General features: G+C 37.8%; 1 protein-coding gene across 1 annotated transcript in view; it reads right to left on the bottom strand.

Moving 5' to 3' along the window:
• Window positions 1-23435, bottom strand: part of NBEAL1 (neurobeachin like 1) — a 177966-nt gene extending 154531 nt beyond the window's left edge. Inside the window, 2 exon segments of the mRNA XM_043997392.1 lie at window positions 21940-22224; window positions 23303-23435. Of these exon segments, the coding sequence (XP_043853327.1) occupies window positions 21940-21990 (51 nt within the window). The 5' untranslated portion in view covers window positions 21991-22224; window positions 23303-23435.
• Window positions 23436-25667: the final 2232 nt, after the last annotated feature.

Consider the following 25667-nt stretch of genomic DNA (forward strand, 5'->3'; position numbering starts at 1 on the left):
AGCAACAGAAAAGTGAGCCATGATAAGCACTGTCCTCGAAACTTTTAAAATTTGTTAGGACTTCTAACATTAGTTCTATTGGCACAGCCTTTGAAAACCCATGTTTACTTCCACACCATGAAGAGGACTCCACAAAATTTAATGGAGGTAGAGATATGAATGCAGCTGGAAAAAAAAAATTTCAACTGGATAAAGCAAATACCCGAATGCATGTAAGAAATCCCCCCCAAAATCAAAGGAAACTTAAAAGAGCTGGGAAAAAATTAGTTAAACTAACATACAAGATATAAAAATTTCATTGAAGAAGCAAAGAGCAGAACATTTAATTAAAATGGAGTGAGAAGAGGCAGGTAGGTGGTACAGTGGATAGAGCACCGGCCTGGATTCAGGAAGACCTGAATTCAAATCTGGCCTCAGACATTTGACACTTACGGGCTGTGTGACCCTGGGCAAGTCGCTTAACCCCAAATGCCTCACCAAAAAAAAAAAAAAATGGAGTGGGAAGAGAGCTTACAAAATAACTGAAAATATTTGGAAGCCATGCAGGAAAAAAATGCATATATCTAGGAAGATGAACCTCAAAATAAGTGGTGTCTTATAACACAAAAGAAAAAAAAATCTACTCATATTTGAAGTTGTTCAACACAACTTCCCAGAAGAACTAAGAACATTTGAAACCCTACAAATGAAAAGAATCCACAGAACTTCAGCAAAGAGAAACCTAAAATTTACTGTAACTGAACCATACATATCAAACTTCAAAACTACAGCAAGAAAGAAATTCTTCAAACTGCCAGAAAAAGCATCATCTCACTACATTTTTCCACATAAGCAAAAAAAAAAAACCAAACAAACAAAAACCTGAAAAGCTTAGATTATTGCATAGATGTTTAAAAAGTGGGCTTTAGTTTTAGAATCAACTTACGAGCAAACTTAAATATTCACTTTGAAGACAAAAGATGAACTCTTAAAAACCAAAAAAGAATTCAAAGAGTTCATAAAGAAAAAAATAACCAATAACACTTGGAAGTCTGCAAAATGTGTGTACATTCTGTCTTCTTCTGAATCCTGACAATAAAAGCTATTCCTTCACTTCTTTTCTTTTTTTTCCACTTCTTTTCTTAAGGTTAGACTAAACTCATTTAGTTTTTTCTTCTCTATTGTTAATAATATAGGCACCTAGTGCTACCAATCGGCATCTGCAAAATATTGACTATGTAACAAAAATTATGACAGACGAATCAGTCAGCAAGTATTTATTAAGCTGCTACTATGTACCAAGCATTATGCTAGGCACTATGGATACAAAAAATTTAACAATCCCCATTCTAAAGGAACCTACATTCTAATAGGGGAGACAAATACAAAAAAGGATATGTAAATATAGAATATAAAAAGAATAAAGTACAAAGTATTTACACCTCAGAGAAGAATTCATTGTTACAAACTCACAGAAGCATAAGATACTTCCTCTGAGTTATTCATCTTTACCTCAGCTACTGGGCCAGGGACAGGGAAGGAAAGGGGAAGATGCTCCCTGTGGTGCCAGCAATAGAAGAAGCACCTGCCAACCCAAAATGAAGGTCACAGACCCAACCTTAGCAGGTCAATAAATGTTTTCTGAATTAAAACTGCCAAAACAATATTAAGGCAATGTAAGGTCCCTTGAGGGCATGATTTATTTAATTTTTGTCTCTAAATCCTCAGCATAGTGCTCAGCACAAAGGCAAATGCTTAAAATATGCCTGTCAAATTGAATCAGTGAATAAAACAGCATTTCTTCAACAAAAAAAAAAGAAAAGAAAAGAAAAAAAAGATAGGCTCTTGTGCTGGGGAGCAAATTGAAGGTGTTGAAATTACTGAATGATTTACCAAATGCAATACAACTTACCTTCTTCCTCCTATTCATTTATGGATCCAGTCGTAGGTCACCAGCCATGCCCATCCCAGAAGGATGAAATTATGTATTTAATAGGCTGGTCTTGGAATTAGATATTCACAACATCAGTATATGTCCCCTTCTCTTCACTCACATGGCCACTGTCTAGTTTAGAGCCTCATCACCTCTCGTCTGGACTATTGCAATAGCCTCATCTCTTGCCACTACAATTCATCTTCCACAAAGCCACCAAAGTAATTATCCTCAAGTACAGGTTTGACCACCCCAATATATAATCCAGACTCCAAGGGCTCCCCATTATTTCTAGTATAAAAGATAAACTCCTCTATTTGACATCTGAAGCCCTTCACAACCTTGCCCCAACCTACCTTTTCAGTCTTATAACACATTACTCCCCATCACTTACTCTATAGTCCAATCAAACTGGTTTTCTTGTTCTTGCTCACATACAACATTCCCTCTGTCCCTCTGTCCATGACTGGGATGTATTTCATCCTCACCTAAACTTTTTAAGACTCTCTAGTCCCCATTAAGACTGAGTTCAACAGAAGAACATTGTACACAGTATCATCAACATTGAGTGTTGATCTACTGTGATGGACTATATTCTTCTCACCAATGCAATGGTACAGAAGAGTTCCAGGGAACTCATGATAGAAGAGGATCTCCAAATCCAGGGGAAAAAAAAAAAAAGAACTGTGGAGTAGATGCTGAATGAACCATACTATTTCTTTTGTTTTTGGTGCTGATGTTTTTCTATTTTGAGGTTTTTCGTCATTGCTCTGATTTTTTCTCTTATAACATGACTAATGCAGAAATATGTTTAATGTTATTATGTGTGTGTGTGTATATATATATATATATATATATATATATATATATATATATATATATATATATATATGTAAATAAAAATAAAACCTATATCAGATTACCTGCTGTCTAGGGGAGTGGGGAGGGAGGGGGGGGAGGGAGAAAAATCTGAAATTGGAAAGCTTGTATAAACAAAAGTTGAGAACTATCTTTACTTGTAATGGGAAAAAAATAAAATACTTTATTAATTAAAAAAAAAAGACTGAGTTCAAGCACAATGTTCTACATTGTAACAACTGGAATGACGCCACCTGCTGGAGACTTACTGTAGAAAAACTCCGCCATGAAAGGAAGGTCTTTGAGGGCAAGGCCATGCAGCTTTTCTTTGGTGTCAGGAAGTGATGTTGGCTGGTGGGGGGAAGAAAGAAGAGCCTGGCGCTCTGACCAGGGCTTTTTCCTGAGGACGCTGGTGGAGAAGGGAGCTAGAAATGTGCTCTCCCTTTAATAGACAGATGAATGTAGGCCTTTCTCTCTCTCTTTACCAAATTCTTATTCTCCTTAATAAATGCTTAAAAGTCTAACTCTTGCTAAAGCTTATAATTTATTGGCGACCACTCATTAGATATTTTAGACAGTTTAGCTAGAATTTTAGCCCTTAAAAACATAAAGCGTTATCCGTCTTTGAAATTACTTTGGATCTACTTTGTACATACCCACATATCAAGTCATCTCCCCAAATGAAACATGAATTTCTTGAGAGCATGAACTGTTCCACTTTTGTCTTAATATCTCCAGGGCCTAGCACATAGCAAACATTTAAGAAAAGTTTTGTGATTGTGATGGTCAGGACAAAGATTAGTTTTCCCTTTAGAGATTATCAGACCTCTCTTGAATAATCACAGATATGAAGAACATCACATTATTTGATGCTCCCAAAATAATTCCCAAATTATGACATTTTCTCACTCAAAAAAAAACCGAATATCAATTAGAAGTAATTAGAAGTGGGGGCAGCTAGGTGGTGCAGTGGATAAAGCACCAGCCCTGGATTCAGGAGGACCTGAGTTCAAATCCGGCCTCAGACACTTACTAGCTGTGTGACCTTAGGCAAGTCATTTAACCCTCATTGCCCCACCCAAAAAAAAAGGTAATTAAAAGACCTGGAGACTTAAAAATTCACTATCACTCAGACAATAAGCTATGTATCGGAATGACTGAGGGCCTGATAGAAAATCTCTTTGTTATATGAATGGTTAACCCAGAGCAGCTAAAATTTTAAGTAGCAAGCTGACAGCATCAGAGCTTGGAAAATACCGATATACCTCTTCGAAAAAAGACTGCTTAAAGTAGCTAAATAGTTTCAATTGGACTGGACAACATATTTTGAATATCTACTTTTACTAACAAGAATTATGAGGTTTAAAGCTTGTCAATATTTTAAAGCTTTATAAAATAGTGAGGCCAAAGAGAGATATGAATAATAATAAAAAGTCAGCACAGTAGGAAACACAAGGATCTTTTAATTCTCCTGCCAATTTTACCACACAAAGACTGAATCAAAAAGAACAGCTCTAAGCTATAACTTTGAAAAGTAATTATAGATGAGAGGCTATAAAAATTGGCTCAAGCAGTTAATGCTACAAGTTTTGTCATGTACGGTACAAAAAAACCTTTATGACAAAATTCTTTCATCATCTCTTTCCCAAGCTCTAGGACTGCCTCTCTAATCTGCCTCTTATCTATTTAGTTATCTACTGACACATCAAATTTAACAGTTCATCAGTCAACAATCATTTACAGAGCACTTACTAGTGGCCAGGCACTGTGCAAAACACTGGAGATACAAAAAAGGGCAAAAACAGGTCCCATTCTCAAGGATCCTACATTCTGATGAGGGGAAGCAAGATCAAAATAACCAGGTACATAGAAGACACATACAGTGTAGGCAGATGGTAACTAACAAAGAAGTGTTGGATTGGAAGTGCAGAATGAAACATACATTTTCAGACGCAACCAATGTGTGGATTTGGTTTGTTGCACTAACAGCTGGGGGGCAGGGGGGAAGATCTCCAGCAGACGTTGGGATTTAATCTGAGTCTTGAAGGAAGCCAGGTAAACTAAGAGATAAAGGTAAGGAAGGAGTTGATTCTAGGGATGGGGGACAGGATAAGAAGACAAAAAAGGTAGGAAGGACCCAGGTCATAAATATCTTTAAATGCCAAACAGAAATTTTTATATTTGATCCTAAAGATAACAGGGAACCACTGGAATTCATAGGAAAAGGGGGAGAAATATTATCAGACCTATGCTTTAGAAAAATCACCTTGGCAACTAAGTGGAAGATGGAATCAGGAGAGATCTAAGGCAGGAAGACCAATCAGGAGGCTATTACAATTAGGAGGCCTGAATTAAGGTGACAGCTGTATGAGTGGAGAGGAAACATATATTAGAAATACTGTATAGGTAGAAACGACAAGATTTGGCAACAGAATGAATATATGCAATGAAAGTGAGGGATTAAGAATAACACAGCTGGGGCAGCTAGGTGGCGCAGTAGATAGAGCACCGGCCCTGGAGTCAGGAGTACCTGGGTTCAAATCCGGCCTCAGACACTTAACACTTACTAGCTGTGTGACCCTGGGCAAGTCATTTAACCCCAATTGCCTCACTAAAAAAAATTTTAAAATTTTTTTAAAAAAGAATAACACAGCTTTTGAGCCTGGGTAATTAAGAGGCTGGTTGGTGTTTACACCAATATGCCTTCAACAGAAAAGGGGAAATATGCAAATGGAGCAGCTTGGGGGGTGGGAGAGAAGATAAAGTTTTGTTTTAGAAATGTTGAATTTGAGGTACAAATGGCATATGCCCAACAGGAAGTTCATGATGTGGGAGTGAGGTTCAGGAGAGAAACTAAAGATATATGTTTAGATCTGGACATCATCTTCAGAGAGATGCAACTTGAATCCATCCGATGTTGTTGTTTATCCTCCATTCTTGAAGAGGACCATGGCATTAGGAGGTGATGTCATGTCTTACAGTCAATTGGATTTAAATGAGGCATGGTTGTACAAACTCACCAGCCTAACTCTCTCTTCCAGAGCCATCTGGGTTCAGTGGCAAGATATAGATTAGGACAACTGGAAATGGCCCCAGATGCAGTGGGAGACCTTGGCCTTTTTAAGATGTCTTTCCCAGGTCTGAGACCTTAGACCTGAATATTAATTCCCATTAAAAAGAAGTTGAATCGGGGCAGCTAGGTGGCGCAGTGGATAAAGCACCAGCCCTGGATTCAGGAGGCCCTGAGTTCAAATCCAGCCTCAGCCATTTGACACTAGCTGTATGACCCTGGGCAAGTCACTTAACCCTCATTTCCCTGCCCCCCACAAAAGAACTTGAATTGATGGAATATGATGAGATCACTAAGTGAGAATATGGAGTTAAAATAGAAAAGTGGTCAGCATAGAGCTTTGGGGGATACTGATGGTGGCATGACATAGATGAAGATCCAGCAGAGATCAGGGAGTGGCTGTCAGATAGAAGAGAGAAAAATTCCATGAAAACTCAGAGGAGAGAATATCCATCAGAAGAGGGGGATGACTGAGCTGGTTCACCAAAAGGTCAAGATAGGAAAGGGAAGAGGATGTCGAGAGGTAACAATGGCCTGGGAAAGAACCGGGGATGAAGGAAATGGAGGCCAGTGAGGATGAAGGACAGGGTGATGGGCTGAAAGGCTTAAGAAAAGATGGAAGGATAAAATACTGTGCTCCAATAAAGGAATTTCAGTGTTTGTAAACAAGGAAGTGGAACACTAGGGGGTGATGACAAGATGACAAAATCACTGGAGTTAAGGCAGAATGTTCCATAATGTCAATAATAATAATAATAATTTCACATTTATATAACCTTTTAAGGTTCACTGGCACAGGAGTCATAGAGACAATAAAGACCTGTAAGAAGGAAAGAAGGTAATTCATAAAAGTAGATTTATACAGAACTAAACTATAAGACACAAGGTTCCAAAATATAATTGTATTGCTAGGGAACATGTCACCTTTTAAGAAGATAAATAAAGAGACAAAATAAAATAATGGAATTAAGATAGAACTCTGATGATAGGTGAAGGTGAAGAAAATCCTAGATCCATAGGATAATATAAATAGAACTGTAAGAATCAACTCCCTCCTTTTACAGATGAAGAAACTTAGGCCTAGAAAGGACAAATTACTTGCCCAAGGTCACACAGTTAAAAAGTAACAAAATAGGATTTGAACCCATGTCCTCTTACTCTAAATCCAGTGCTCTTTTGATTTATACCATGCTTTTTCTATGGAGGTCTCAACTAGATTTGTATTCCTTGTATCGAGCACAGTCTTTTACAAATATTTCTTAAATTTAATGAAGAAAGTAAAATAGGGCAGTGCAAGTAAAAGATAAAACCTTTTCTAAAAATAATACATGATGTTAGGGGAACAGGTTAAAAGTCATTTGTCAGATCTATGGATGACGAAGGGGTTCATCACCAAACTAGAGATAAAAGGTTTGCAGGAAGTAAAATGAGTAATTTTGATTACATAAAATCAAAAAGGTTTTGCTCACACACAAACCCAATTCAGCTTAAATTAGAAGAAAAGCAGGAACTTGGGGGAAATTTTACAGCAAGTTTCTCTGATAAAGTTGAATGTGATAGCATATTATTGTGCTATAAGAAATGGTGGAAAACAGGTATCCTATTTCTTGCCTTCTCAATGGGTAGGGAGAGAGTATAGGGAGGGTGAGAATTTGGAACCAAAAATAATTTTTTTTTTAAATGATGAAGGGGATAGTTTCAGAAAAAAAAAAAAAACCTGGGAAGACATATAAACTGATATAAAATGCAGAACTAAAAAAAAGTTGTACATTGTAACAGCAATATACAAAATAAATAAAATTATATTAATTCTAACTGCATTGATTTTGCTTATACATGAGTTATTTATACAACTGTTTCAATTTTATATAATTGAAACTATCCATTTTTTTCTACTGTGATTATCTTTATTCCTTCTTTGGTTAAAACCTCTCCTATCCCTAGTTGTGAATGTGTGTGTGTGTGTGTGAGAGAGAGAGAGAGAGAGAGAGAGAGAGAGAGAGAGAGAGAGATTGAGATTGAGTTCTCATCTCAACAGATAGCATCCCTGGGTTTATCAATCATTGTATTACTATGTTCTATTGCTTCTGGGTCTTCTGTACCCAATTTCCTAATTACATTAATAAACATATCTCATTAACTGGGCAAGATTTGTGAGCCCATTTGCAAATAATACATGCCTTTTTCAGAACATTGGTAGTACCAGATATTTGATGTTCTGAATCAAAGACTGTGATATCTGCAAAAAAGTTATTATTCCTTCTTACTCTGAATTTCCACAGTTCTTATGTACAGTGTATAACATACTATCAACATATGCTTACATATTGCCTTGGTTTTCTCCTAACATATGAGGTCCTTAATAAATGTTTCACTGAATTAAATTACTGAACACCTACAATTTGTTAACACTGTAAGAAACACTCTTGTGTATACATGAAGAATTTAAAGTCTTAATACATATATGAAATACCCTAAAAACAATACAAAACATCACAAGAAGGCAGTACAATATATAAGAAATAATACTGTAGCAGGAGCCTGGCTTCCTGGGTTCCAGGACTGGCTCCACCACTAACCACCTAGGCAGCACAGAACAAAGTAATTCACCCGCCCAGGCTTCTGTTCCCATATCTACAAACTGATGGTGTTGGCTTGGATGACCAGGTCCCATTCTAACCCCAAATCCCCTGATTTTATGAATAACACCAACGTGAGAGTACAAAATGAGACCAGGAAGATGTAATCAGACTCAAAGAAGGTTAAGTGCACACTTTTCTCTATCTCTCACAATGCCTGCAGGGCAGGTTATGATGAAACTACCTAAAACCTCATTCAATTTAGTTTTCAAACTTTGACACTTTAAGTTACTGAGAACTTAAGAAAATGGTTTCTGAAGACTTTTTTTTTTATGAACCATGAAGACCACTATTTCAAGTCATTGCCAATAGCCAGGCTATTATAGGAATACTGTATGCAAATTATGTTAGCAGCTTCTTTAGGAAAAACCTGGCAAAAGGGAAAAACAAAAAGAGTAGACAAAAAATCATTTGCAGGGAAGGGGGGTCACTATTCTCTGAAGAAACAACATATTTATTTGGTAGGGGTGAATCTGACTTTTTCTTTCATGAGGAAAAGAGGCTATATCTGCTGGCCAGGAAGAGGTGAATCAAGTAATTCTGAAAAAAACTTCAAAAGTAGGCTACGAATGAGAACAATCATAGAAAAGATTTGCTAAGCAAAAAATCTCAACCAACAACAAGATAAGAACCCTGAGCACCCCAAAATCTGGGCTAGCCTGAGGCTCCAAAGCCATGAGGTTTTCACATGAGGGTAAGCAATCAATCAATAAATCAATCATTCTAATTTAGTCTAAGTACAATATTCAGTTTGCAATAAACTGAATTTTTTAAAATGAGTTAAAGCTAAGTTTAAAAAGTGCCCAATTTTGCGTAGGTGTTTAATGCTTTTTAAAGTTTCAATTTTAGGTTATATTACTTGAAATAAAAGTGTTACTATATAAATTTTTAAGTTGAACTAAAATATTCATTTTAATAAAGAGCTCCTGTTTTAAGTCATAAAAAACTGTCAATTAAGTTAAATCAGTGAACTATACTATTTCAATTTTTTTTTGGTTTTTCTTTTTGAGGTTTTTTCCTTTTGCTCTAATGCTTTCATAGCATGAGTAACACAGAAAAATGTTTAATGTGATTGTACATATATAACCTATATCATATTGCTTGCTGTCTTGGGGAGGGGGTAGGGAGGGGAAGGAGGGAGAAAAATTTGAAACTAGAAATCTTATAAAAACAAATGTTAAAAACTATCTCTACATTTAACTAGAAAATAATAAAATACTTTTATGATTTAAAAAAAATACAAATAGAAAAAAGAAAACGGTTAAATCAGGAGGCCTCAAAGAGAGACCTATATCTTGTGCATCAAGTAAAATGCCTAGACTACATGTTTTTATGACAAGTGAATAACCTCCTTTTTTTGTTGTTGTTGTTGTTGTTTTTTTTTTTTTTTCGGTAAGGCAATTGGGGTTAAGTGACTTGCCCAGGGTCACACAGCTAGTAAGTGTTAAGTGTCTGAGGCCGGATTTGAACTCAGGTACTCCTGAATCCAGGGACAGTGCTTTATCCACTGTGCCACCTAGCTGCCCCAAAATAACCTCCTTTTGAAAATAAATTTAAGGTAAAGTATTAGCAAATGCCAAATCAACACACAGCTGCATTCAGATACTTTCTGAATTGAAATAATTCTAAACAGGACAGAGGTTAATCTTTATTTGTGTCATGGCAACCCCTTTGACAGGCTGGTGAAGTCTATGGACACCTCAAAATAATGTTTCTAAATGTACAAATAAGACATAAGATCTATGAGAAAATAATAGGGTTTTGGGACTGCCCAAAGGCCCCACCTCCCATTGATTAGATTAAGATTGATTGGATTGACTTCAATGATTAACTCACTTAAAGTTAATTCAATTAAACCACACCTATCTGGCCCTCAAGAGGGTGTGTTCTCAGAGGGTGTGAACTCCTCAACATGGGACCACCCTCAAGTCCAGTGAACCAATGGATTTGGTTGATGCTAGCCAATTAGCTTGAAGCAGGGTGTAAGGACCACCTCTCCTCCAGACCCAGAAAAGGCTTCCACACTCAGTTACTCTCAGTTAGACTCTCTTGGAGGTGCTCTTGGTGGCAGAGGACTTGGAGGAAGAAGCAGGCCAGGCTGAGCTCTATTCTCCTCTAGGCTAGAAGGCCACGCTGAGCTCTATTCTCTCCTCTAGACCAGATAGGCCTTTTCTTAACTTTCTGACCCAGGTGTTCTCTCTTTACTAATATTTAATATACTTTAATAAATGCTTCACGCTCCCAAACTGGGACTAAAGCTTCTAATTTATAAGTAACAACTATATTAGGAACCCCAGCTAATTTTTCCCAAACTTGGGACAAAAATAAGGCAACCACATATAGTTTTACACACCACAGATCCATAGGAAACCAATTATACTAACATGTAGCTATCAAAATATTTTCTAAATAAATAAATTCATGGACCTTGGAATTTTTCCAGACCTCATAAATTCCAGGCTTAGAAACCCTGTCATAAAAGAAAAATAAATTCAGCATGCATTTATTTATAGACATTAAACACCAGAACTAGAATGATATGCCACATTGATACTTCATATGTCTTTATAATATAGTCCAAAACTTCAAGAATCTATAACTGTTACTAATAACACTTTCCATTGAAACATCACATCTCATTTTATAAGTTGGCAAAAAATTTATCACACTTCAGGCTATTTGGTCATGAACTTCACAAAACCTAATTAGGCCAGTCCTGAGACAAAGGATACACCAAGCCAATACTATGCCTATACTTAAAGCTCTTCCTTCCAGCTTGGTGGATTTGGCAAAGCTTACCTTCTGCTGACTTGGCCATCAACAACCCAGGGTCACCTCCATACTAGAATGAGGCACCAGAGTAGGTTTTGGTGGCCACATTTATGAAATACTATTAAACAAGGCCAAGAAGCAATAATGGCATGGAGGACAGGGGTGTGGCCTAGAAGTGACAACCCGGGTTTTAGAATTACTACTTCTGGAACCCACTAGGTGTGTGATGACGGGTACTTCTCAGTGTTTCAGGTAGTTGCTACACTAAGACTTCACTATACTGATGAAATCCTAACCAAACAATAAATAGGCCTATTTGAAATGGAAAAAAAAAAAAAACCAAAACCCACTACAAATCATTTTCTAAAGCATTAAGATTGAGAAGTTTAATCTCATCCTTTAAATTACCTTAATTAAATAGAAAATGAAAGTCTAATGACATTTTTTCTAATTTTCTGAAACTGCCATTAATTTTATTAGTTAGCACTTATTTTTGCTAGGAAAATGTATGAATTCCACACACTGGAAACGTTATACATTTGGGGTTTTGAATGACAATCCTATCAAAAAATTAAAACTATACCAAAAAACCCTACAAATTCACTACAGGCTATTGGAAAAAAATTTAGGCTGTACCTCTCCAAGTTTAATTCAAATCTTTAATGTTAAAAAAAAAATTATATACTGGCTAAATTACATGCTTGTCTACAAACCCAGCAACATGATCCTATCAGGGGCAGACTATGTTTGCTTTGAAAACCTCACATTCATTATGGTTCAAATACACAAATTTAGATAGAACAGTGTAGCTAGGACTGAGTCCAGAGCACCCTTCCTATTTTATTCTTTCTTCAGTCAAATCTCCTTTGAGAAATAATTTTAATGTCTTTTAGTAATTTAGAATAGGGTTTCTCAAGTTTAAAAAAATAACATGAGCATTTGATTGTCTCTGAGCTTCCCATCCACTTTATGGTGGAAAACTGTTCCCTAGGGAAAGTTTCCTTACCTTAAACTATTTTATTTTAACATAGAATTATTATATCCAAATGTACATCTGAAGGATGTTTCTCCTGATTGATATTTGTTCAATCCAAAATTGTATTTTAAGAAGAGATTATATTTTGCACTGAAGTTAATAATAAAATTAGGACCATAAGCTAATACAACAGTGGGCAGACCAGTGGTTGCTCCATCCCAGTATTTCATCTCTGACAGGAACAGCAAAGGACATCTCGTCAAACTATTTCAACCTTAAAAGACTAAGTGCCACTCCAAACAATCCTAATTTACTCATGTTGTCTGAACCAGATTTAGATTTATTTCCTCCTAAAATTAAATGTGTTGTTACCAGAAGTTTTACATTAGCCTCTGGAAAAGTCAAAGTCCATTGCTCAGTCAAGGTGCAGATTTAAGTAGCAGATGAACCAGTTTAACTACTTCAGTATTATAGGAAGTTGATCTTAATTCTAAAAGCAACGAATTTCATAACATCTTTAACAATTAAGGACAATGGAAAACCAAATGCAAACATCTAACTCAGAATCTAAGTCCTATTTAATATAGTTCTAGATCTAGAATCTAGAACCATTGGAATAGTGTTCTAATGAGATAACATTAGTTTGCCTGGCACTATAATAAATTCATTTAAATCCATACAGTGTTGCAGAGTGTTTAAAGCATTTTCATATGCATTCTATCATTTGTTCCTAGGGCAGGTATTATTATCTCCACTTTATCATTTCCATATTACAAATGAGGAGCTAGTCTGACTTTTGCAGTCACACAACTATTAGGATGTGAGAACAAACAAGCACACACCTTGAGATCCTCAATCAGGTACTTCCCTGCCCCACCACCAATAGCCCCTACGTTCCACCCCCCCCCCAACCCCACACACACACACCATCCTGCTGGGCAGCTAGGTGGCACTGTGGATATAGCATCAGACCTAGACTCATCTTCCTGAGTTCAAATCTGGCCTCAGACACTTATAATTGTGTGACAAATCACTTAACCCTGTTTACCTCAGTTTCCTCATTTGTAAAATGAGCTGGAAAAGGAAATGGCAAACCACTCCAGTATCTCTGGCAAGGGAAAACCCCAAATGGGTCACAAAGAGTTGGACACGACTGAAAAAATGACTGAACTACTACACTACCATCCTACCTTAATACCAGAAAATGCTAAGTGTTTCAAGAGGAAAAGTGCTAATAATTAGATGGCAGAGGGGGCAGCTGGGTGGCGCAGTGGATAAAGAAAGCATTGGCCCTGGATTCAGGAGGACCTGAGTTCAAATCCAGCCTCAGACACTTGACACTAGTTGTGTGACCCTGGGCAAGTCATTTAACCCTCATTGCCCCACAAAAAAACCCAAAACAAACAAATAATTAGATGGGAGAGATTAGGAAAGTCTTCCAGAGCTGTGCTTTAAAGCAAACTGGAGGGGGGGGAGGGTTCCATTGCATGGAGGTGAGGGTTGGGGGAAGAGAAGTACATTCCACTTATACAAAAGCATGGAAGAAAGCAGCAGAATAGGGACCAACCAGAAGCCTAGCTTGACTAGAACAAAGTGTGTGTTATGTGAAGTGGAGTAAGCTACAATAAGCCTGGAAAAGAAAGTGGGAGCCACATTGTAGAGGGCTTTAAAGACTGAGGAATCTGTGTTTTAGGACTATAAATTTGGCAGCTGCGTAGAGAATGGACTGAAGAGGACAGAGACTGGAAAGCGCAGAGACCAATAAGTGATTATTACAAGAGTCACAGAGGCTACGAGTGGAGAAAAGAGGACCAAAGCAAAAGATATTGTGAAAGTAAAATTAATAAAACCTGACAATTTATTGGTTATTAAGACTGGGGGGGGGCGGCTAGGTGGCGCAGTGGATAAAGCAGCAGCCCTGGATTCAGGAGTTCCTGAGTTCAAATCCGGCCTCAGACATTTGACACTTACTAGCTGTGTGACCTTGGGCAAGTCACTTAAGCCCCATTGCCCTGTCAAAAAAAAAAAAAAAAGATTGAGGGACAGGGAGGAGTCAATTAAGACTCCAATGTTGTAAATATAGGCAACAGGAGAGGGGAGTACCCCCAACAGAAACAGGGAAATTTGTCTAAAAGATGGGAAATATAATGAGTTACATTTTGGACATATTCAATTTGAAATAACTATGGGACATCCAAATGGAAATGGCTAACAAGTAGTTGGAAACATAGAACTGGAGTTCGAGAGAGATTAGAATTTACTATTTAGAACTAAGCATTACTTGCACAAAGTTGACAATCACCAGGGGACAGAGTTTAGAGAGAGGAGAGAATCCAATACAAAGCCTTGGAAGATGCTCACACTTACAAGCAAAAAATGGAGAAAGACAAGCAGAGAACCTAAAAACAGTATAACAAAAGACAAGGGAGGAGAAATTTTCCAGGAGGATGGGGAAGCTAAGAGAGGAAAGAGTGTACACTATACATTGTATAGGCTTAATAAATATCAACAAGGGTTTGTTGAATGAGTATCAACCATAAACCTGTCCTCCCTTGTAGTGATTGTACTTCAAATTCTTATGATGTCAGAAATCCTTCCATTGAAAGAGTTTCTAATCCATCTAAGTCTTATCCTATGTGATGCTGGTCCATGTACTCCCATGAAATCATCTTAATAATGAAATACATTAAAATATTGCTGTTCTCAGAGGTCTTTCGGGAGCACCAGATGATGATGTTTAGATACATCATCCTAAATATAGTCAGCCAGGGTAAAATTTATTTTGTGACCTCCAACCTTCCCTTTCAATCCCTCTCTCCCTCCTTCTAGCACTCCCTACTCTGGTCCCAAGAATTTAAGTCTTTTTCACATTCATAAAAGAAACAATTTCCAAGAAATCCTACGCCAATAAGTGAACAGATTTTAAACAGAGCACTGTCCAAGACTGAAAAACCTTTTAAGAACTAAAATAATTTTTCTCTCATAATGAAACTGCAGGCGATATTTTTAAAATATGGGGCAGATTTCAGACCTCTTTATATAACATTATTTAGCAGTTGCCTAATTGTAAATTTGGCCTAATTGTAAATCCAGAATCCAGGCTTATAAAACATTCATTTCTCATCTCATCTCATCTGTTTTCCAGAAAGGACCATGAAATTAGTTGCTATTGTTGTAAGGTTTTTTTTTAATTTTCCTTCTCCTGGTTATTAAAAAAAAAAGTTAAATCCTCCAATTACCTTAAACCAAAAGATATTATTATTAAAGTCACATGAGTTTAGTTCAAAACTACCTAAATTAACAGTACCTCATACACAATATTCATTAAGTATTTGTTCAATAAAGTATCATCATTCAGTATTCATCCCTACTCTTCTAAATGCCCCACATATGAGACAACCAATCTTACTCTAGCTGACATAAAAAAATGTTCCTGCTCTAGAATGAATGGTTTCTTTTCTGTTTACAGGAAGGAGGTGCTGGACTTTTTCATCTAGCTAGAATATCTCCCAATTATATTTTCTACATAAAACAAAGCTATTGGATTTTTTAAAATTTTGAAACCTAAGTCTATTCTCGGGTTCTCAGCAAAAACATCTATTTTCAGTCTTACTCCAGAGTTAACAGAACAAAGGGCAATAGCAGGAAGTAGATCATCACTCAGCTCCAAAAAAGAAAAAAAAACTTTGTTAGGAATTTAAAACCAGTGTGGCTGGCTCACTGTAGTAGTTCACTAGCCTCAAGTGAAAACTATTAAGTCACTAGATTTGAAAAAAGACAGTAATAGATGCAATTTTCACGCAGTTGGTGAATATTGAACAGACATTCCCACTCACCTCATTTTTATCTGTAAGTGTATAGATAACTGTACAAGTATATAATACACTGTTGTATAAAAGCGGAACCTTTGTAGAAATACATGGAAAATAATTTATAGTGTTAACATAAGTATTTCCTATGGTATATGTTAATTACCTATTTGTATCTTTACAACTTTCTTATGTTAAATAGGTCATATTATTACCATTTGACAAATGAGACAACTGATATATATAAAGATTAACTGATAGGAGCCAATCAATAGCTCACTAGCAGTAGATCTGGCAGTAAAATTTTACTTATTTCAAGCATAAAAACTAAGCTGATTAAAAAAAAGAACCATGAATTTCAAGCTACATTTTTAACAACATGTATTTGGGTCCACTCAAACATTTTCTAACTGCCTATATAGAGAACATTTTGTTTAAAAGATAATTTTTATTTTATTTTTTTTAGTGAGGCAATTGGGGTTAAGTGACTTGCCCAGGGTCACACAGCTAGTAAGTGTTAAGTGTCCAAGGCTGGATTTGAACTCAGGTCCTCCTGACTCCAGGGCTCTATCCACTGCGCCACCTAGCTGCCCCTTAAAAGATAATTTTTTAAATATAAGAATATCTTTTATTACTCGACCAATGTACTTCCTCATGACTTTAACCCAATCAGAAAGCTGGGAATTCCACTTTCTTTTATAGACCTTAATGACTTAACTAATACCTAAAAAGAGGCTGAATATATAATACAAACAGTCCTTTGGACTTTGAGGCAACAGTTGAAGGAAAAAGAAAAAGCAAAAGCAATTACTGTATAGATGTACTCTACTTTATACAACAAACTTTGGCCTCCTGGAATTATTTGGATGTTATACTATAAAGTTGTATGCAAATCAAATTGTATTTGATAAGGATTGGGAGGTCACAATTTGTAAAAAAAATATTTACTGATCTTGTAAAGGAAAACAATGTAATCAAAACAAAAGGCCAAATCCCCTAAATAAAGTGCCAGATTAGTCTAGTGATTTTCTATACCAAATATATGCTCATATATTTCCCATAAAATGGACTACTTAAATTAAAATAGCCAAAACTTTAATTCACATTCTCTTAGAAAGCTACAGTGGTACTAGAAAAACTCCTTTAAAAATATTACATAATACATCTGTCATCTATTAAAAAACCTTTTTTGAAAAAATTTGACTTTACATATTGAGTCAGTCTACATATTGCTGCAAAAGCTCAGACAAGATGTAGTTAAAATCTCAATAAAAAAACCTTTTTATTAATTTATTAATCTTATTTAAACCTTTTTATTAATGTTTAATGTTTTTGACATGTAAGAATGTTTTGGTAACAGTAATCTCTGAATAATGGTCTAAGATAAAAAAACTTTGCTACAGTTAAAATAACTCAGCCTACATTACTTCAATTAGTATTCTTCAAATTGTGGCACAAAACAACAAAGATATTTCTGATGCTATCTGCCATCATCTTTTACTTTTCCCTTGGCTTTTACTCCCTCTTTTTTATTATACTTCATATATTGATATAAATATATACATACACATATATGCATAAATACATATATACAACCACACCTAGATATACATATATACATACATATGTGAGTATGTGTATGTATATAGCTGTAGATAAATGAGTGGAAAGGTGCAAAGTAATCTTAATAAACAGGTAACTAAAGTGGTAACTTTAATGATAGCAATAAAGTATAACTGGAACATAGACAGGAAACAATACAGACTCTACAAAGTCATAGTACTCTAGTAAGAAAAATAGGCTCAGGGGGCAGCTAGGTGGTGCAAATGGATAAAGCATTGGCCCTGGATTCAGGAGGACCTGAGTTCGAAGCCAACCTCAGACACTTGACACTTACTAGCTGTGTGACCCTAAGCAAGTCACTTAACCCTCATCACCCAACAAAAAACAAAAACAAAAACAAAAATAGGCTCAAAGTGTTGAGACCCCAAATTCTATTTCCAGTTCTACCATTAACTTGCTCTGTGACCTTAGCCAACATAATTAATTTCTCTGGACCTTACTTTTCTCATCTGTAAAATTTAGACAATACTTTCCTCACACTTAAAAATGATGTGGTAGCATTAGATAATACAAATGAAATCACTTTGAGAGGTGCTAGAGAAATTAAAGATATTCCTGGATAAAATGGGGGAAAAGATTAAAAGGTACAGATACATTATTATTATTTTTTTTTGTGAGGCAATTGGGGTTAAGTGACTTGCCCAGAGTCACAAAGCTAGTAAGTGTTAAGTGTCTGAGGCCGGATTTGAACTCAGGTCCTCCTGAATCCAGGGCCGATGCTCTATCCACTGTGACACCTAGCTGCCCCGGTACAGATACATTATTAATAATTAAGCTTTCATTGAACCTAAAACCTATAGATGAAGACTCACTGTATAATCATTATTCCTAAAATTACTTAAAAGACAATCCTGCAGTAACTACTACCACTCTTTCCCCAACTTTTTGGAATAAAGATACCTGCTTATTCAAAGTTATAATAGAGTAGGTAAATCAAAACAATTTTCTTAAGGCATGTATGTTGAGGTTAAGAAACTTTCACAGAAGCTGTCAGAGGAAAGATCTGAAAACTGGTTTTAAGGACTCCAAAGCCTAATACTTTCCCCTTCACCCATAGCATCTCCATTTCCTTCATTTACTTCATTTAAGGGGGCAGCTAGGTGGCACAGTGGATAAAGCACTGGCCCTGGATTCAGGAGGACCTGAGTTCAAATCCAACCTCAGACACTTGACACTTACTAGCTGTGTGACCCTGGGCAAGTCACTTAACCCTCATTGCCCCACAAAACAACAACAACAACAAAAAAGAACATTAACTTTATTTAAAATGTGTACTGAGAATTCTTAAAACCTCATCTTGTGTAGAAAAATCTTTATTAGTGTTAAACTAGATTATATAATACTAATGTTACTTAGGTTTAAGTGATCACAAGACATTTCATTTTAAACCTAAGGGCTTTTAAAAACAATCATGTAATAGACCCTCTCCAATGTTCTTAAATTTGAGGGTTCTTCCTCTTGATTAGATATTTACATAAAATTTTACATATATTTTCTACCTACTTGGAAGTTCTGATGCTAAAATTGTTTAAAATGTGGTATAAGGGGGGCAGCTAGGTGGCGCAGTGGATAAAGCACCGGCCCTGGATTCAGGAGAACCTGAGTTCACATAAGGCCTCAGACACTTGACACTTGTGTGATCCTGAGCAAGTCACTTAACCCTCACTGCCAGACAAAACAAAAACAAGAACAAAACAAAACAAAAAATTGGTATAAGGAACATAGTACTTTACAGGACAAAACAATTCGGTCCTGAAGGTTATGAATAACAACAACCACCACCACCACCACCACCACTGGAAAGACATGAGGAAAAAATAATCTTAAAAGTGAAAAGAAATTGCATGGCATGGAGGGAGGCCCTATTACTGTTGTTGTTCGGTCATGTCCGACTCTTCATGACCCAATTTGGGGTTTTCTTGGCAAAGATACTAGAGTGGTCTGTCATTTCTTCTCCGGCTCATCTTACAAATGAGGAAATTGAAGTAAACAGGGTAAAGTGACTTGCCCAGGGTCACACAACTAGTAAGTGTTGGAGGCCAGTTTTGAATTCAGGAAGATTAGTCTTCCTGATGACTCTAGGCTTACATCTCTCTCCACTGCACTACCTAGCTGCCCCAGGAGGAAGGCCAAGGAAAATCTTTTAGGACTTTGGGGTGAGATTATGGTGAATATTTGGAGAAAATGATTCTCAGCATTCTTGTGGTCTAGAAGATTCTTCAAGGGGAAAAAGGGTCAGGTAAAGAATACTGCTGGAATAAGAAAAGCAATGCACAGAAAGATGTTATAAATGAATGGTCCAAAAGCTCTTCCAAAAATGGGAAAGTTGAAGAACTGGCTTATATAAAGCTGGCTCTGGAGAAAAAGTGAAATAAATGATGCAAGTTTACTGATTGATTTGTTATTTTTAGAAAAATTATGTTGTCTGTTTCATATATATAAAAATGAAATATGACATAATGATTTTAAATCCTTGCTAAAAAAATTAAATACCACCTATTTTGAACTATTTAATACAGAAAAGGTAATCTTTCTTGAAGATACTCTGCTTAGAAGATTAGAATGTTGCTTTAAAAGCATAAAAGTTCACCCTAAACTGCCTATAAACTTATGCTTCTTGTACAAATAAGCATTTTGAGAATACTGCTTCAACAGGTTTTATATCCGGATACCAATTATATTTTTGTTTAATTTATCTTCACTACACAAAGTAAAATAAACATTTTCAAAATAGGTAAAGGATTGAAATTTATATATGAGATCACTAGGAAGGATTAAACTCAGACTACAGCTTACAAACAATACTTCCTTTTCAATAAGCACAGTATCACTAAATAAAATATGAACTTGACCTGGAAATGGCAGAACTAATTAACAAGAAAATGCAACAAAGTTTCCTGTAGTCATTGTGTAAATATTGTTTAATGTATTTTAGAAAGTGAATAACTGTTTTCCAAGAAGAGTAAAAATATATTAATTTCTGGTCAGTAAGTATTTAGCAGATAAAAAAGAGGCTACTCAGTTCCTGGCTTCTAAAATAGATCATGTATTGAATTACCTTTTTTTTTAAAGATCCCTGTCTTCTCCAGTTGTTGCACAAAATTATTTGTAAAATGACATAGTAAACAAACAAAAATGCATTTCTTTTTCCTAACCCAAATAACTGAACCAGCAGGTGAAAGTAGATTCCAAGAATCACTAAAATTTACTACTAAATGTTAAAAATGAGCAGAATTAATATAACAGGAATAATTTGTTCTTTAATAAAAGTTTAGTAATCTGAAGAGACAAACTAGACATTCAGATTTAATTTGTATTCTCTGATGCAAAATTGGTAATGTAACAAAAGCCTTGAACCTGGACCTGAGTTTGAACCTAAGCTCTCCCACTCACAACCTGTGTGACCTTGGGCAGGTCACTTAACCTCTATGGAACTCGGTTATCTCATTTATAACATAAGGAAGTTGGATAGATAACCTTTAAAGTCCCTGCCAGCTCTAGACCTAGACCCAGTGAACTTATCTGACTAACCTTTCTTCAAGAACACTAAACTTAGTGTCCACGGATATTTTGCTGTGTCCTTTGGCAGTATCATAACATCCATATTTTGATTATTTTAAAATAATTTCATCTCTGTATGTCTTTTTTAAAAGAAACTACCATTACAAAAACTCAAAAACATGCAAGGAGAGAAAGAAAAAAGCTTAAGTGATTTTAAAAGGACAGAATAAAGAATCCCACTTCTTACAGCAATATATCTCCTTCTATACATACAAAGATACATATATTTATCTACCTACTCCCACTGATGGAAAAAAGGAAAAACACAAAAATGAACTTATTTTTGGTTAAATTTGTAGATTTCCTTGATTGTTTAGGGTCACTTAATAACATGGCAAATTTTTAAAAGATCATAGCTTCTTCGTAAGAATGAAGACAGTAAAAATTGTACAAACCAGAAAAATGGAAAACAAATTTAGAATGCACTCTGAATTTTTTTCTTTTGGGGGGGGGCAGGGCAATGGGGGTTAAGTGACTTGCCCAGGGTCACACAGCTAGTACGTATCAAGTGTCTGAGGCAGGATTTGAACTCAGGTACTACTGAATCCAGGGCCAGTGCTTTATTCACTACACCTAGCTGCCCCTGAATTTTTTTTTAAAGAATTGGTTATCACTATGAATAAATACTAATTTCCATGAACCACAGAAGTGATCTAGTCAATCATACAATTCTACCACAAAATATGTTTACATTTATAAATAAAATGAAAAGTAATTACCTTGTTACAATAAAGCATCCAAAGTTCAAAAAGCCTCTCTCTTGATGCCATGCCTGCTTTATCTTGGCCACTTTACTTTTTTCCTCAAAAGATAACTCAAGATCATAACATCTTCCTTTTATTTTCTAAGTTTTTCTAGTTTTACATTGGAGAACAATCAGAACAGCAGGAGAAAAAATAAGGAACCCAAACAAATGGACTCTGTCTTCTGGTATATCAATAAGCTCGACATTCACACCTACTCCAACATCTCTTCATTAATGTCACTCCAACATCTGAATAAATCTATAAAAGAAAAAATATCCAAAAGTTTCCTTTAGAAGAAGAGGCTGTACTTTAAAAAAAAAAATCTTGATCTACTGAAAATCTGGAATAAGATTTTGATGGTTTACCTGTAAACACTAAACTTTTAAAACCCACTGATTTAAATTCCACAGAAGTAGGCCATTGCACAAAAACACCAGAAAAAGTCACAGCTGACACAAAATGTTGTCTCCACAAAACCCAAGGTAGAAATCTACCAGACCACAAGAAGCCTTGGCAGATCGGTGTCTTCCCTCTAAGATTATCTCCAATTTTATTCTGCACAGATCTAATTTGTACATAGTTTGCAGTAGGTCTCTCCCGTTAGACTGTGGAGTCCTTGAAGGCAGGGACTGGTTTGGGGAGGTCCCTCCCCATTTCTTTTCATCCAGTGCATAGCACATAACTGGCGCTGAATGAATACACTGGCACCAAAGGCATAGTTTCAACTATGTCATAGCAAAATTCCATTTTCATACCCTTGACCGCCCAACTATTAGAAAACATAATGTTTATATGAAAATCACCTAAAGGCATAAAACCCTGGAGTTTCCTAACCCACTTTTAAAAAAATTTACAGATTTTGGGGGGCGTCGCTTGTGGTTGGGTTGGGTGGGGACAATTTACTGGTTGGAACAATCCACCCCAGGGAGTAAAAGTGACTTTCTCCACCGGGTGCCTCCCGGGCCTCTGCGCCCACCTAAGTAGGCGGCCAGGAAGCGCACACCTGGCCCAGCGCAAGACTCCTGTGAAAACCTGAGATGTCTTTTTTTTTTTGGGGGGGGGGTCGGGGGTGTCCTTAAATTTCGTCCTCGCCAGCAAACCACTGCAAAAGTGGGACAAACTTCAGGGCGGTCACCAAGGACTCGCCGCTGCCCCCAGCATGCAAGAACATAGAACCCACAAACCTGGAGGCGCCCCTTCCCCAAGGTCCCCGGGGTCTTCTCCCCTCCCCCACGGGCCTGGGGTCCTCCCCCCCCTCCCCTTTCCTAGTCCTCCACAACACCCAGAGACCCGCCCCTGCTCCTCCCCCTCCCTGGCTTTCCACTCCCTCACTCACCCAGGGGTCCGAGGGGCCTGCGACGCCCCCGAGTCTCCGAGGCGTACTTCCAACTACTACTACAGCCGCCGGCCGGCCGGCGGCCCGAAACCCCGAGTGTCAGCCAGCAGCAGCAGCTCGGCAGGAGGCTGGGGGAGGCGGCAGAGGTGGAGGGAGAAGAGAGGCGGGGCCGAGGGGCGGGGCCACGGGGCGGGGCGGGGCCGGCGCGCAGCTGCCCTAGCTGGGTTGGAACCTCCGACTCGCGTCCCAGGGAAAGGTCTCCCGCCACACAGAAAGACGCTTCCCGAGGCCGAGACCGCTCATAGGCTGCGTCCGCCGAAAGGGGGCGGGACCTGGAGGGGGCGGGGCTGTGCATTCCACCACAGCTGCATTCCTCGCCTCGTCGCGCCCCGGGAACCTCTTCGGTTTTCCCCAGCGGAACTAGGGACGGGGGGAGTGAGAAGGGAAAGAGATCCGACGCGCTGATGTCATCGGCCAACCTCGGGGAAGACGAAAAAGAACGAGAGGGAGCGCCAATGACTTCATTTCCGGGGCCTGGCTTAGCCGAGGGCAGGGCTACCCCTTCCATCCCCCATCAGTTAGTCGCCTCCTAGGAGCGGCTTCCCTCCTCTCGGGACGCGAAGTCCGAGTCGTGGGAAGAGAGCAACGATCTGGAGAACGCAACTTGGAGCCCCGCCCCCTAGGGGGCGTGTCTCTGGTCCCTTCCCATTACCCCGCCCCACCCAGCCTCGCCTTAGCTCGCCGTGCCGCGTAGAGCTTTCCTCACGTGACTCCGGGAGCATCCCGGTTTTGGGATGTGCCGAGGCTGGCACTGCCCAGGGCTTGGGGGGCTTAAAAATGTTCCGACTTTCCGCCTTCATAACTCACTTTTGACTAAGAAAGACGTTGAGTCAGTGCTCGTTAAGTAGAAGCAGCATACAATTTTTGTTCTTTTTTAAGAAATAAATTATATTTTAACCTTCCTGTTAAAACTTCCAAATTTTCTCCCTCCCTTCAGCCACTCCCTTCCCCATTGAGAAAGCAAGCAATCTGATATCAAATTATTCGTGCGCACTCATGCAAAATATTTCCATGTTAGCCATGTTGCAAAAATTAAAAGCAAGAAAAATAAAGCGAAAAAAGTATGCTTCCCGGGGCGGCTAGGTGAACACTTACTAGTTGTGTGACCCTGGGCAGGTCACTTAACCCCCATTGCCCCGCAAAAAAACAAACAAACAAAAAAAGTATGCTTCTGTCTGTATTCAGAGTTTATCAGTTCTCTCCGGAAGTGGAGAGTCTTGTTCATCACGGGTAGGTGGGAATTGTCTTGGGTCGTTGTATTGATCAGAGTAAGTTTTCACAGTTGATCTTCATAGCAATATTTCTTTTTCTTTTTCTTTTTGCGGGGCAATGAGGGTTAAGTGACTTGTCCAGGGTCACACAGCTGGTAAATGTTAAGTATCTGGGAGTGGATTTGAACTCAGGTCCTCCTGAATCTAGGGCTGGTGCTTTATCCACTGTGCCACCTATCTGCTCCCATAGCAATATTTCTGATGTGTACAGTGATCTCTGGGCTCTGCTCACTTCACTTTGTGTCAGCTCATATATGTCTTCCCAGGTTTTTCTGAACGCATCCTGCTTTTCATTTCTCAGAGTAAGGTAGTATCCCATTACAATCATATACCACAGCTTGTTCAGTCATTCCCCAAATGATGGTCATCCTTTCCATTTCTAATTCTTTGCCACCAAAAAAAAAAAAAAAGTTAAGCAGCACACAATCTTTGCAAGGGGATTTATTTAGTTGCAGGAGCAAGGGTGTGGGGTTTCTTCACTAAACTGGCTTGGCTTTTCTGAGTACAACTGCTTTATATGTGGAAACAGCATGGAGGAGTCAAATCCTACCCCTTAGTGTCTTTGGCCAGCCAACTCATTTCACTTCCTCAGGCCAGAGTATTCTAGTCTTTATCTATGGGGCAAACCACATATACACATACAAGTATATGCAAAATAAATACAAAGTAAATGGTAAGGAAGACATTGAGTTGGGGAGGGATCAAGAGAAACCACATAGAGATGTCAAACAGGCTATGATACTCCAGAGAGTAACTCAAACTAGATTTAAAAATGTAAGGGGAGGGGCGGCTAGGTGGCGCAGTGGATAGAGCACCGGCCCTGGATTCAGGACTACCTGAGTTCAAATTCAGCCTCAGACACTTGACACTTACTAGCTGTGTGACCCTGGGCAAGTCACTTAACCCCCATTGCCCCCCCCCAAAAAAGTAAGTGGGTGGGCAGCTAGGTGTTGAAGTGGCTAAAGCTCCGGCCCTGGATTCAAGAGGACCTGAGTTCAAATCTGGTTTCAGATACTTGACAACTTACTTTTTTT

Source organism: Dromiciops gliroides, chromosome 3 (genome assembly GCF_019393635.1).
Source record: "Dromiciops gliroides isolate mDroGli1 chromosome 3, mDroGli1.pri, whole genome shotgun sequence".
NCBI lineage: Eukaryota > Metazoa > Chordata > Mammalia > Microbiotheria > Microbiotheriidae > Dromiciops > Dromiciops gliroides.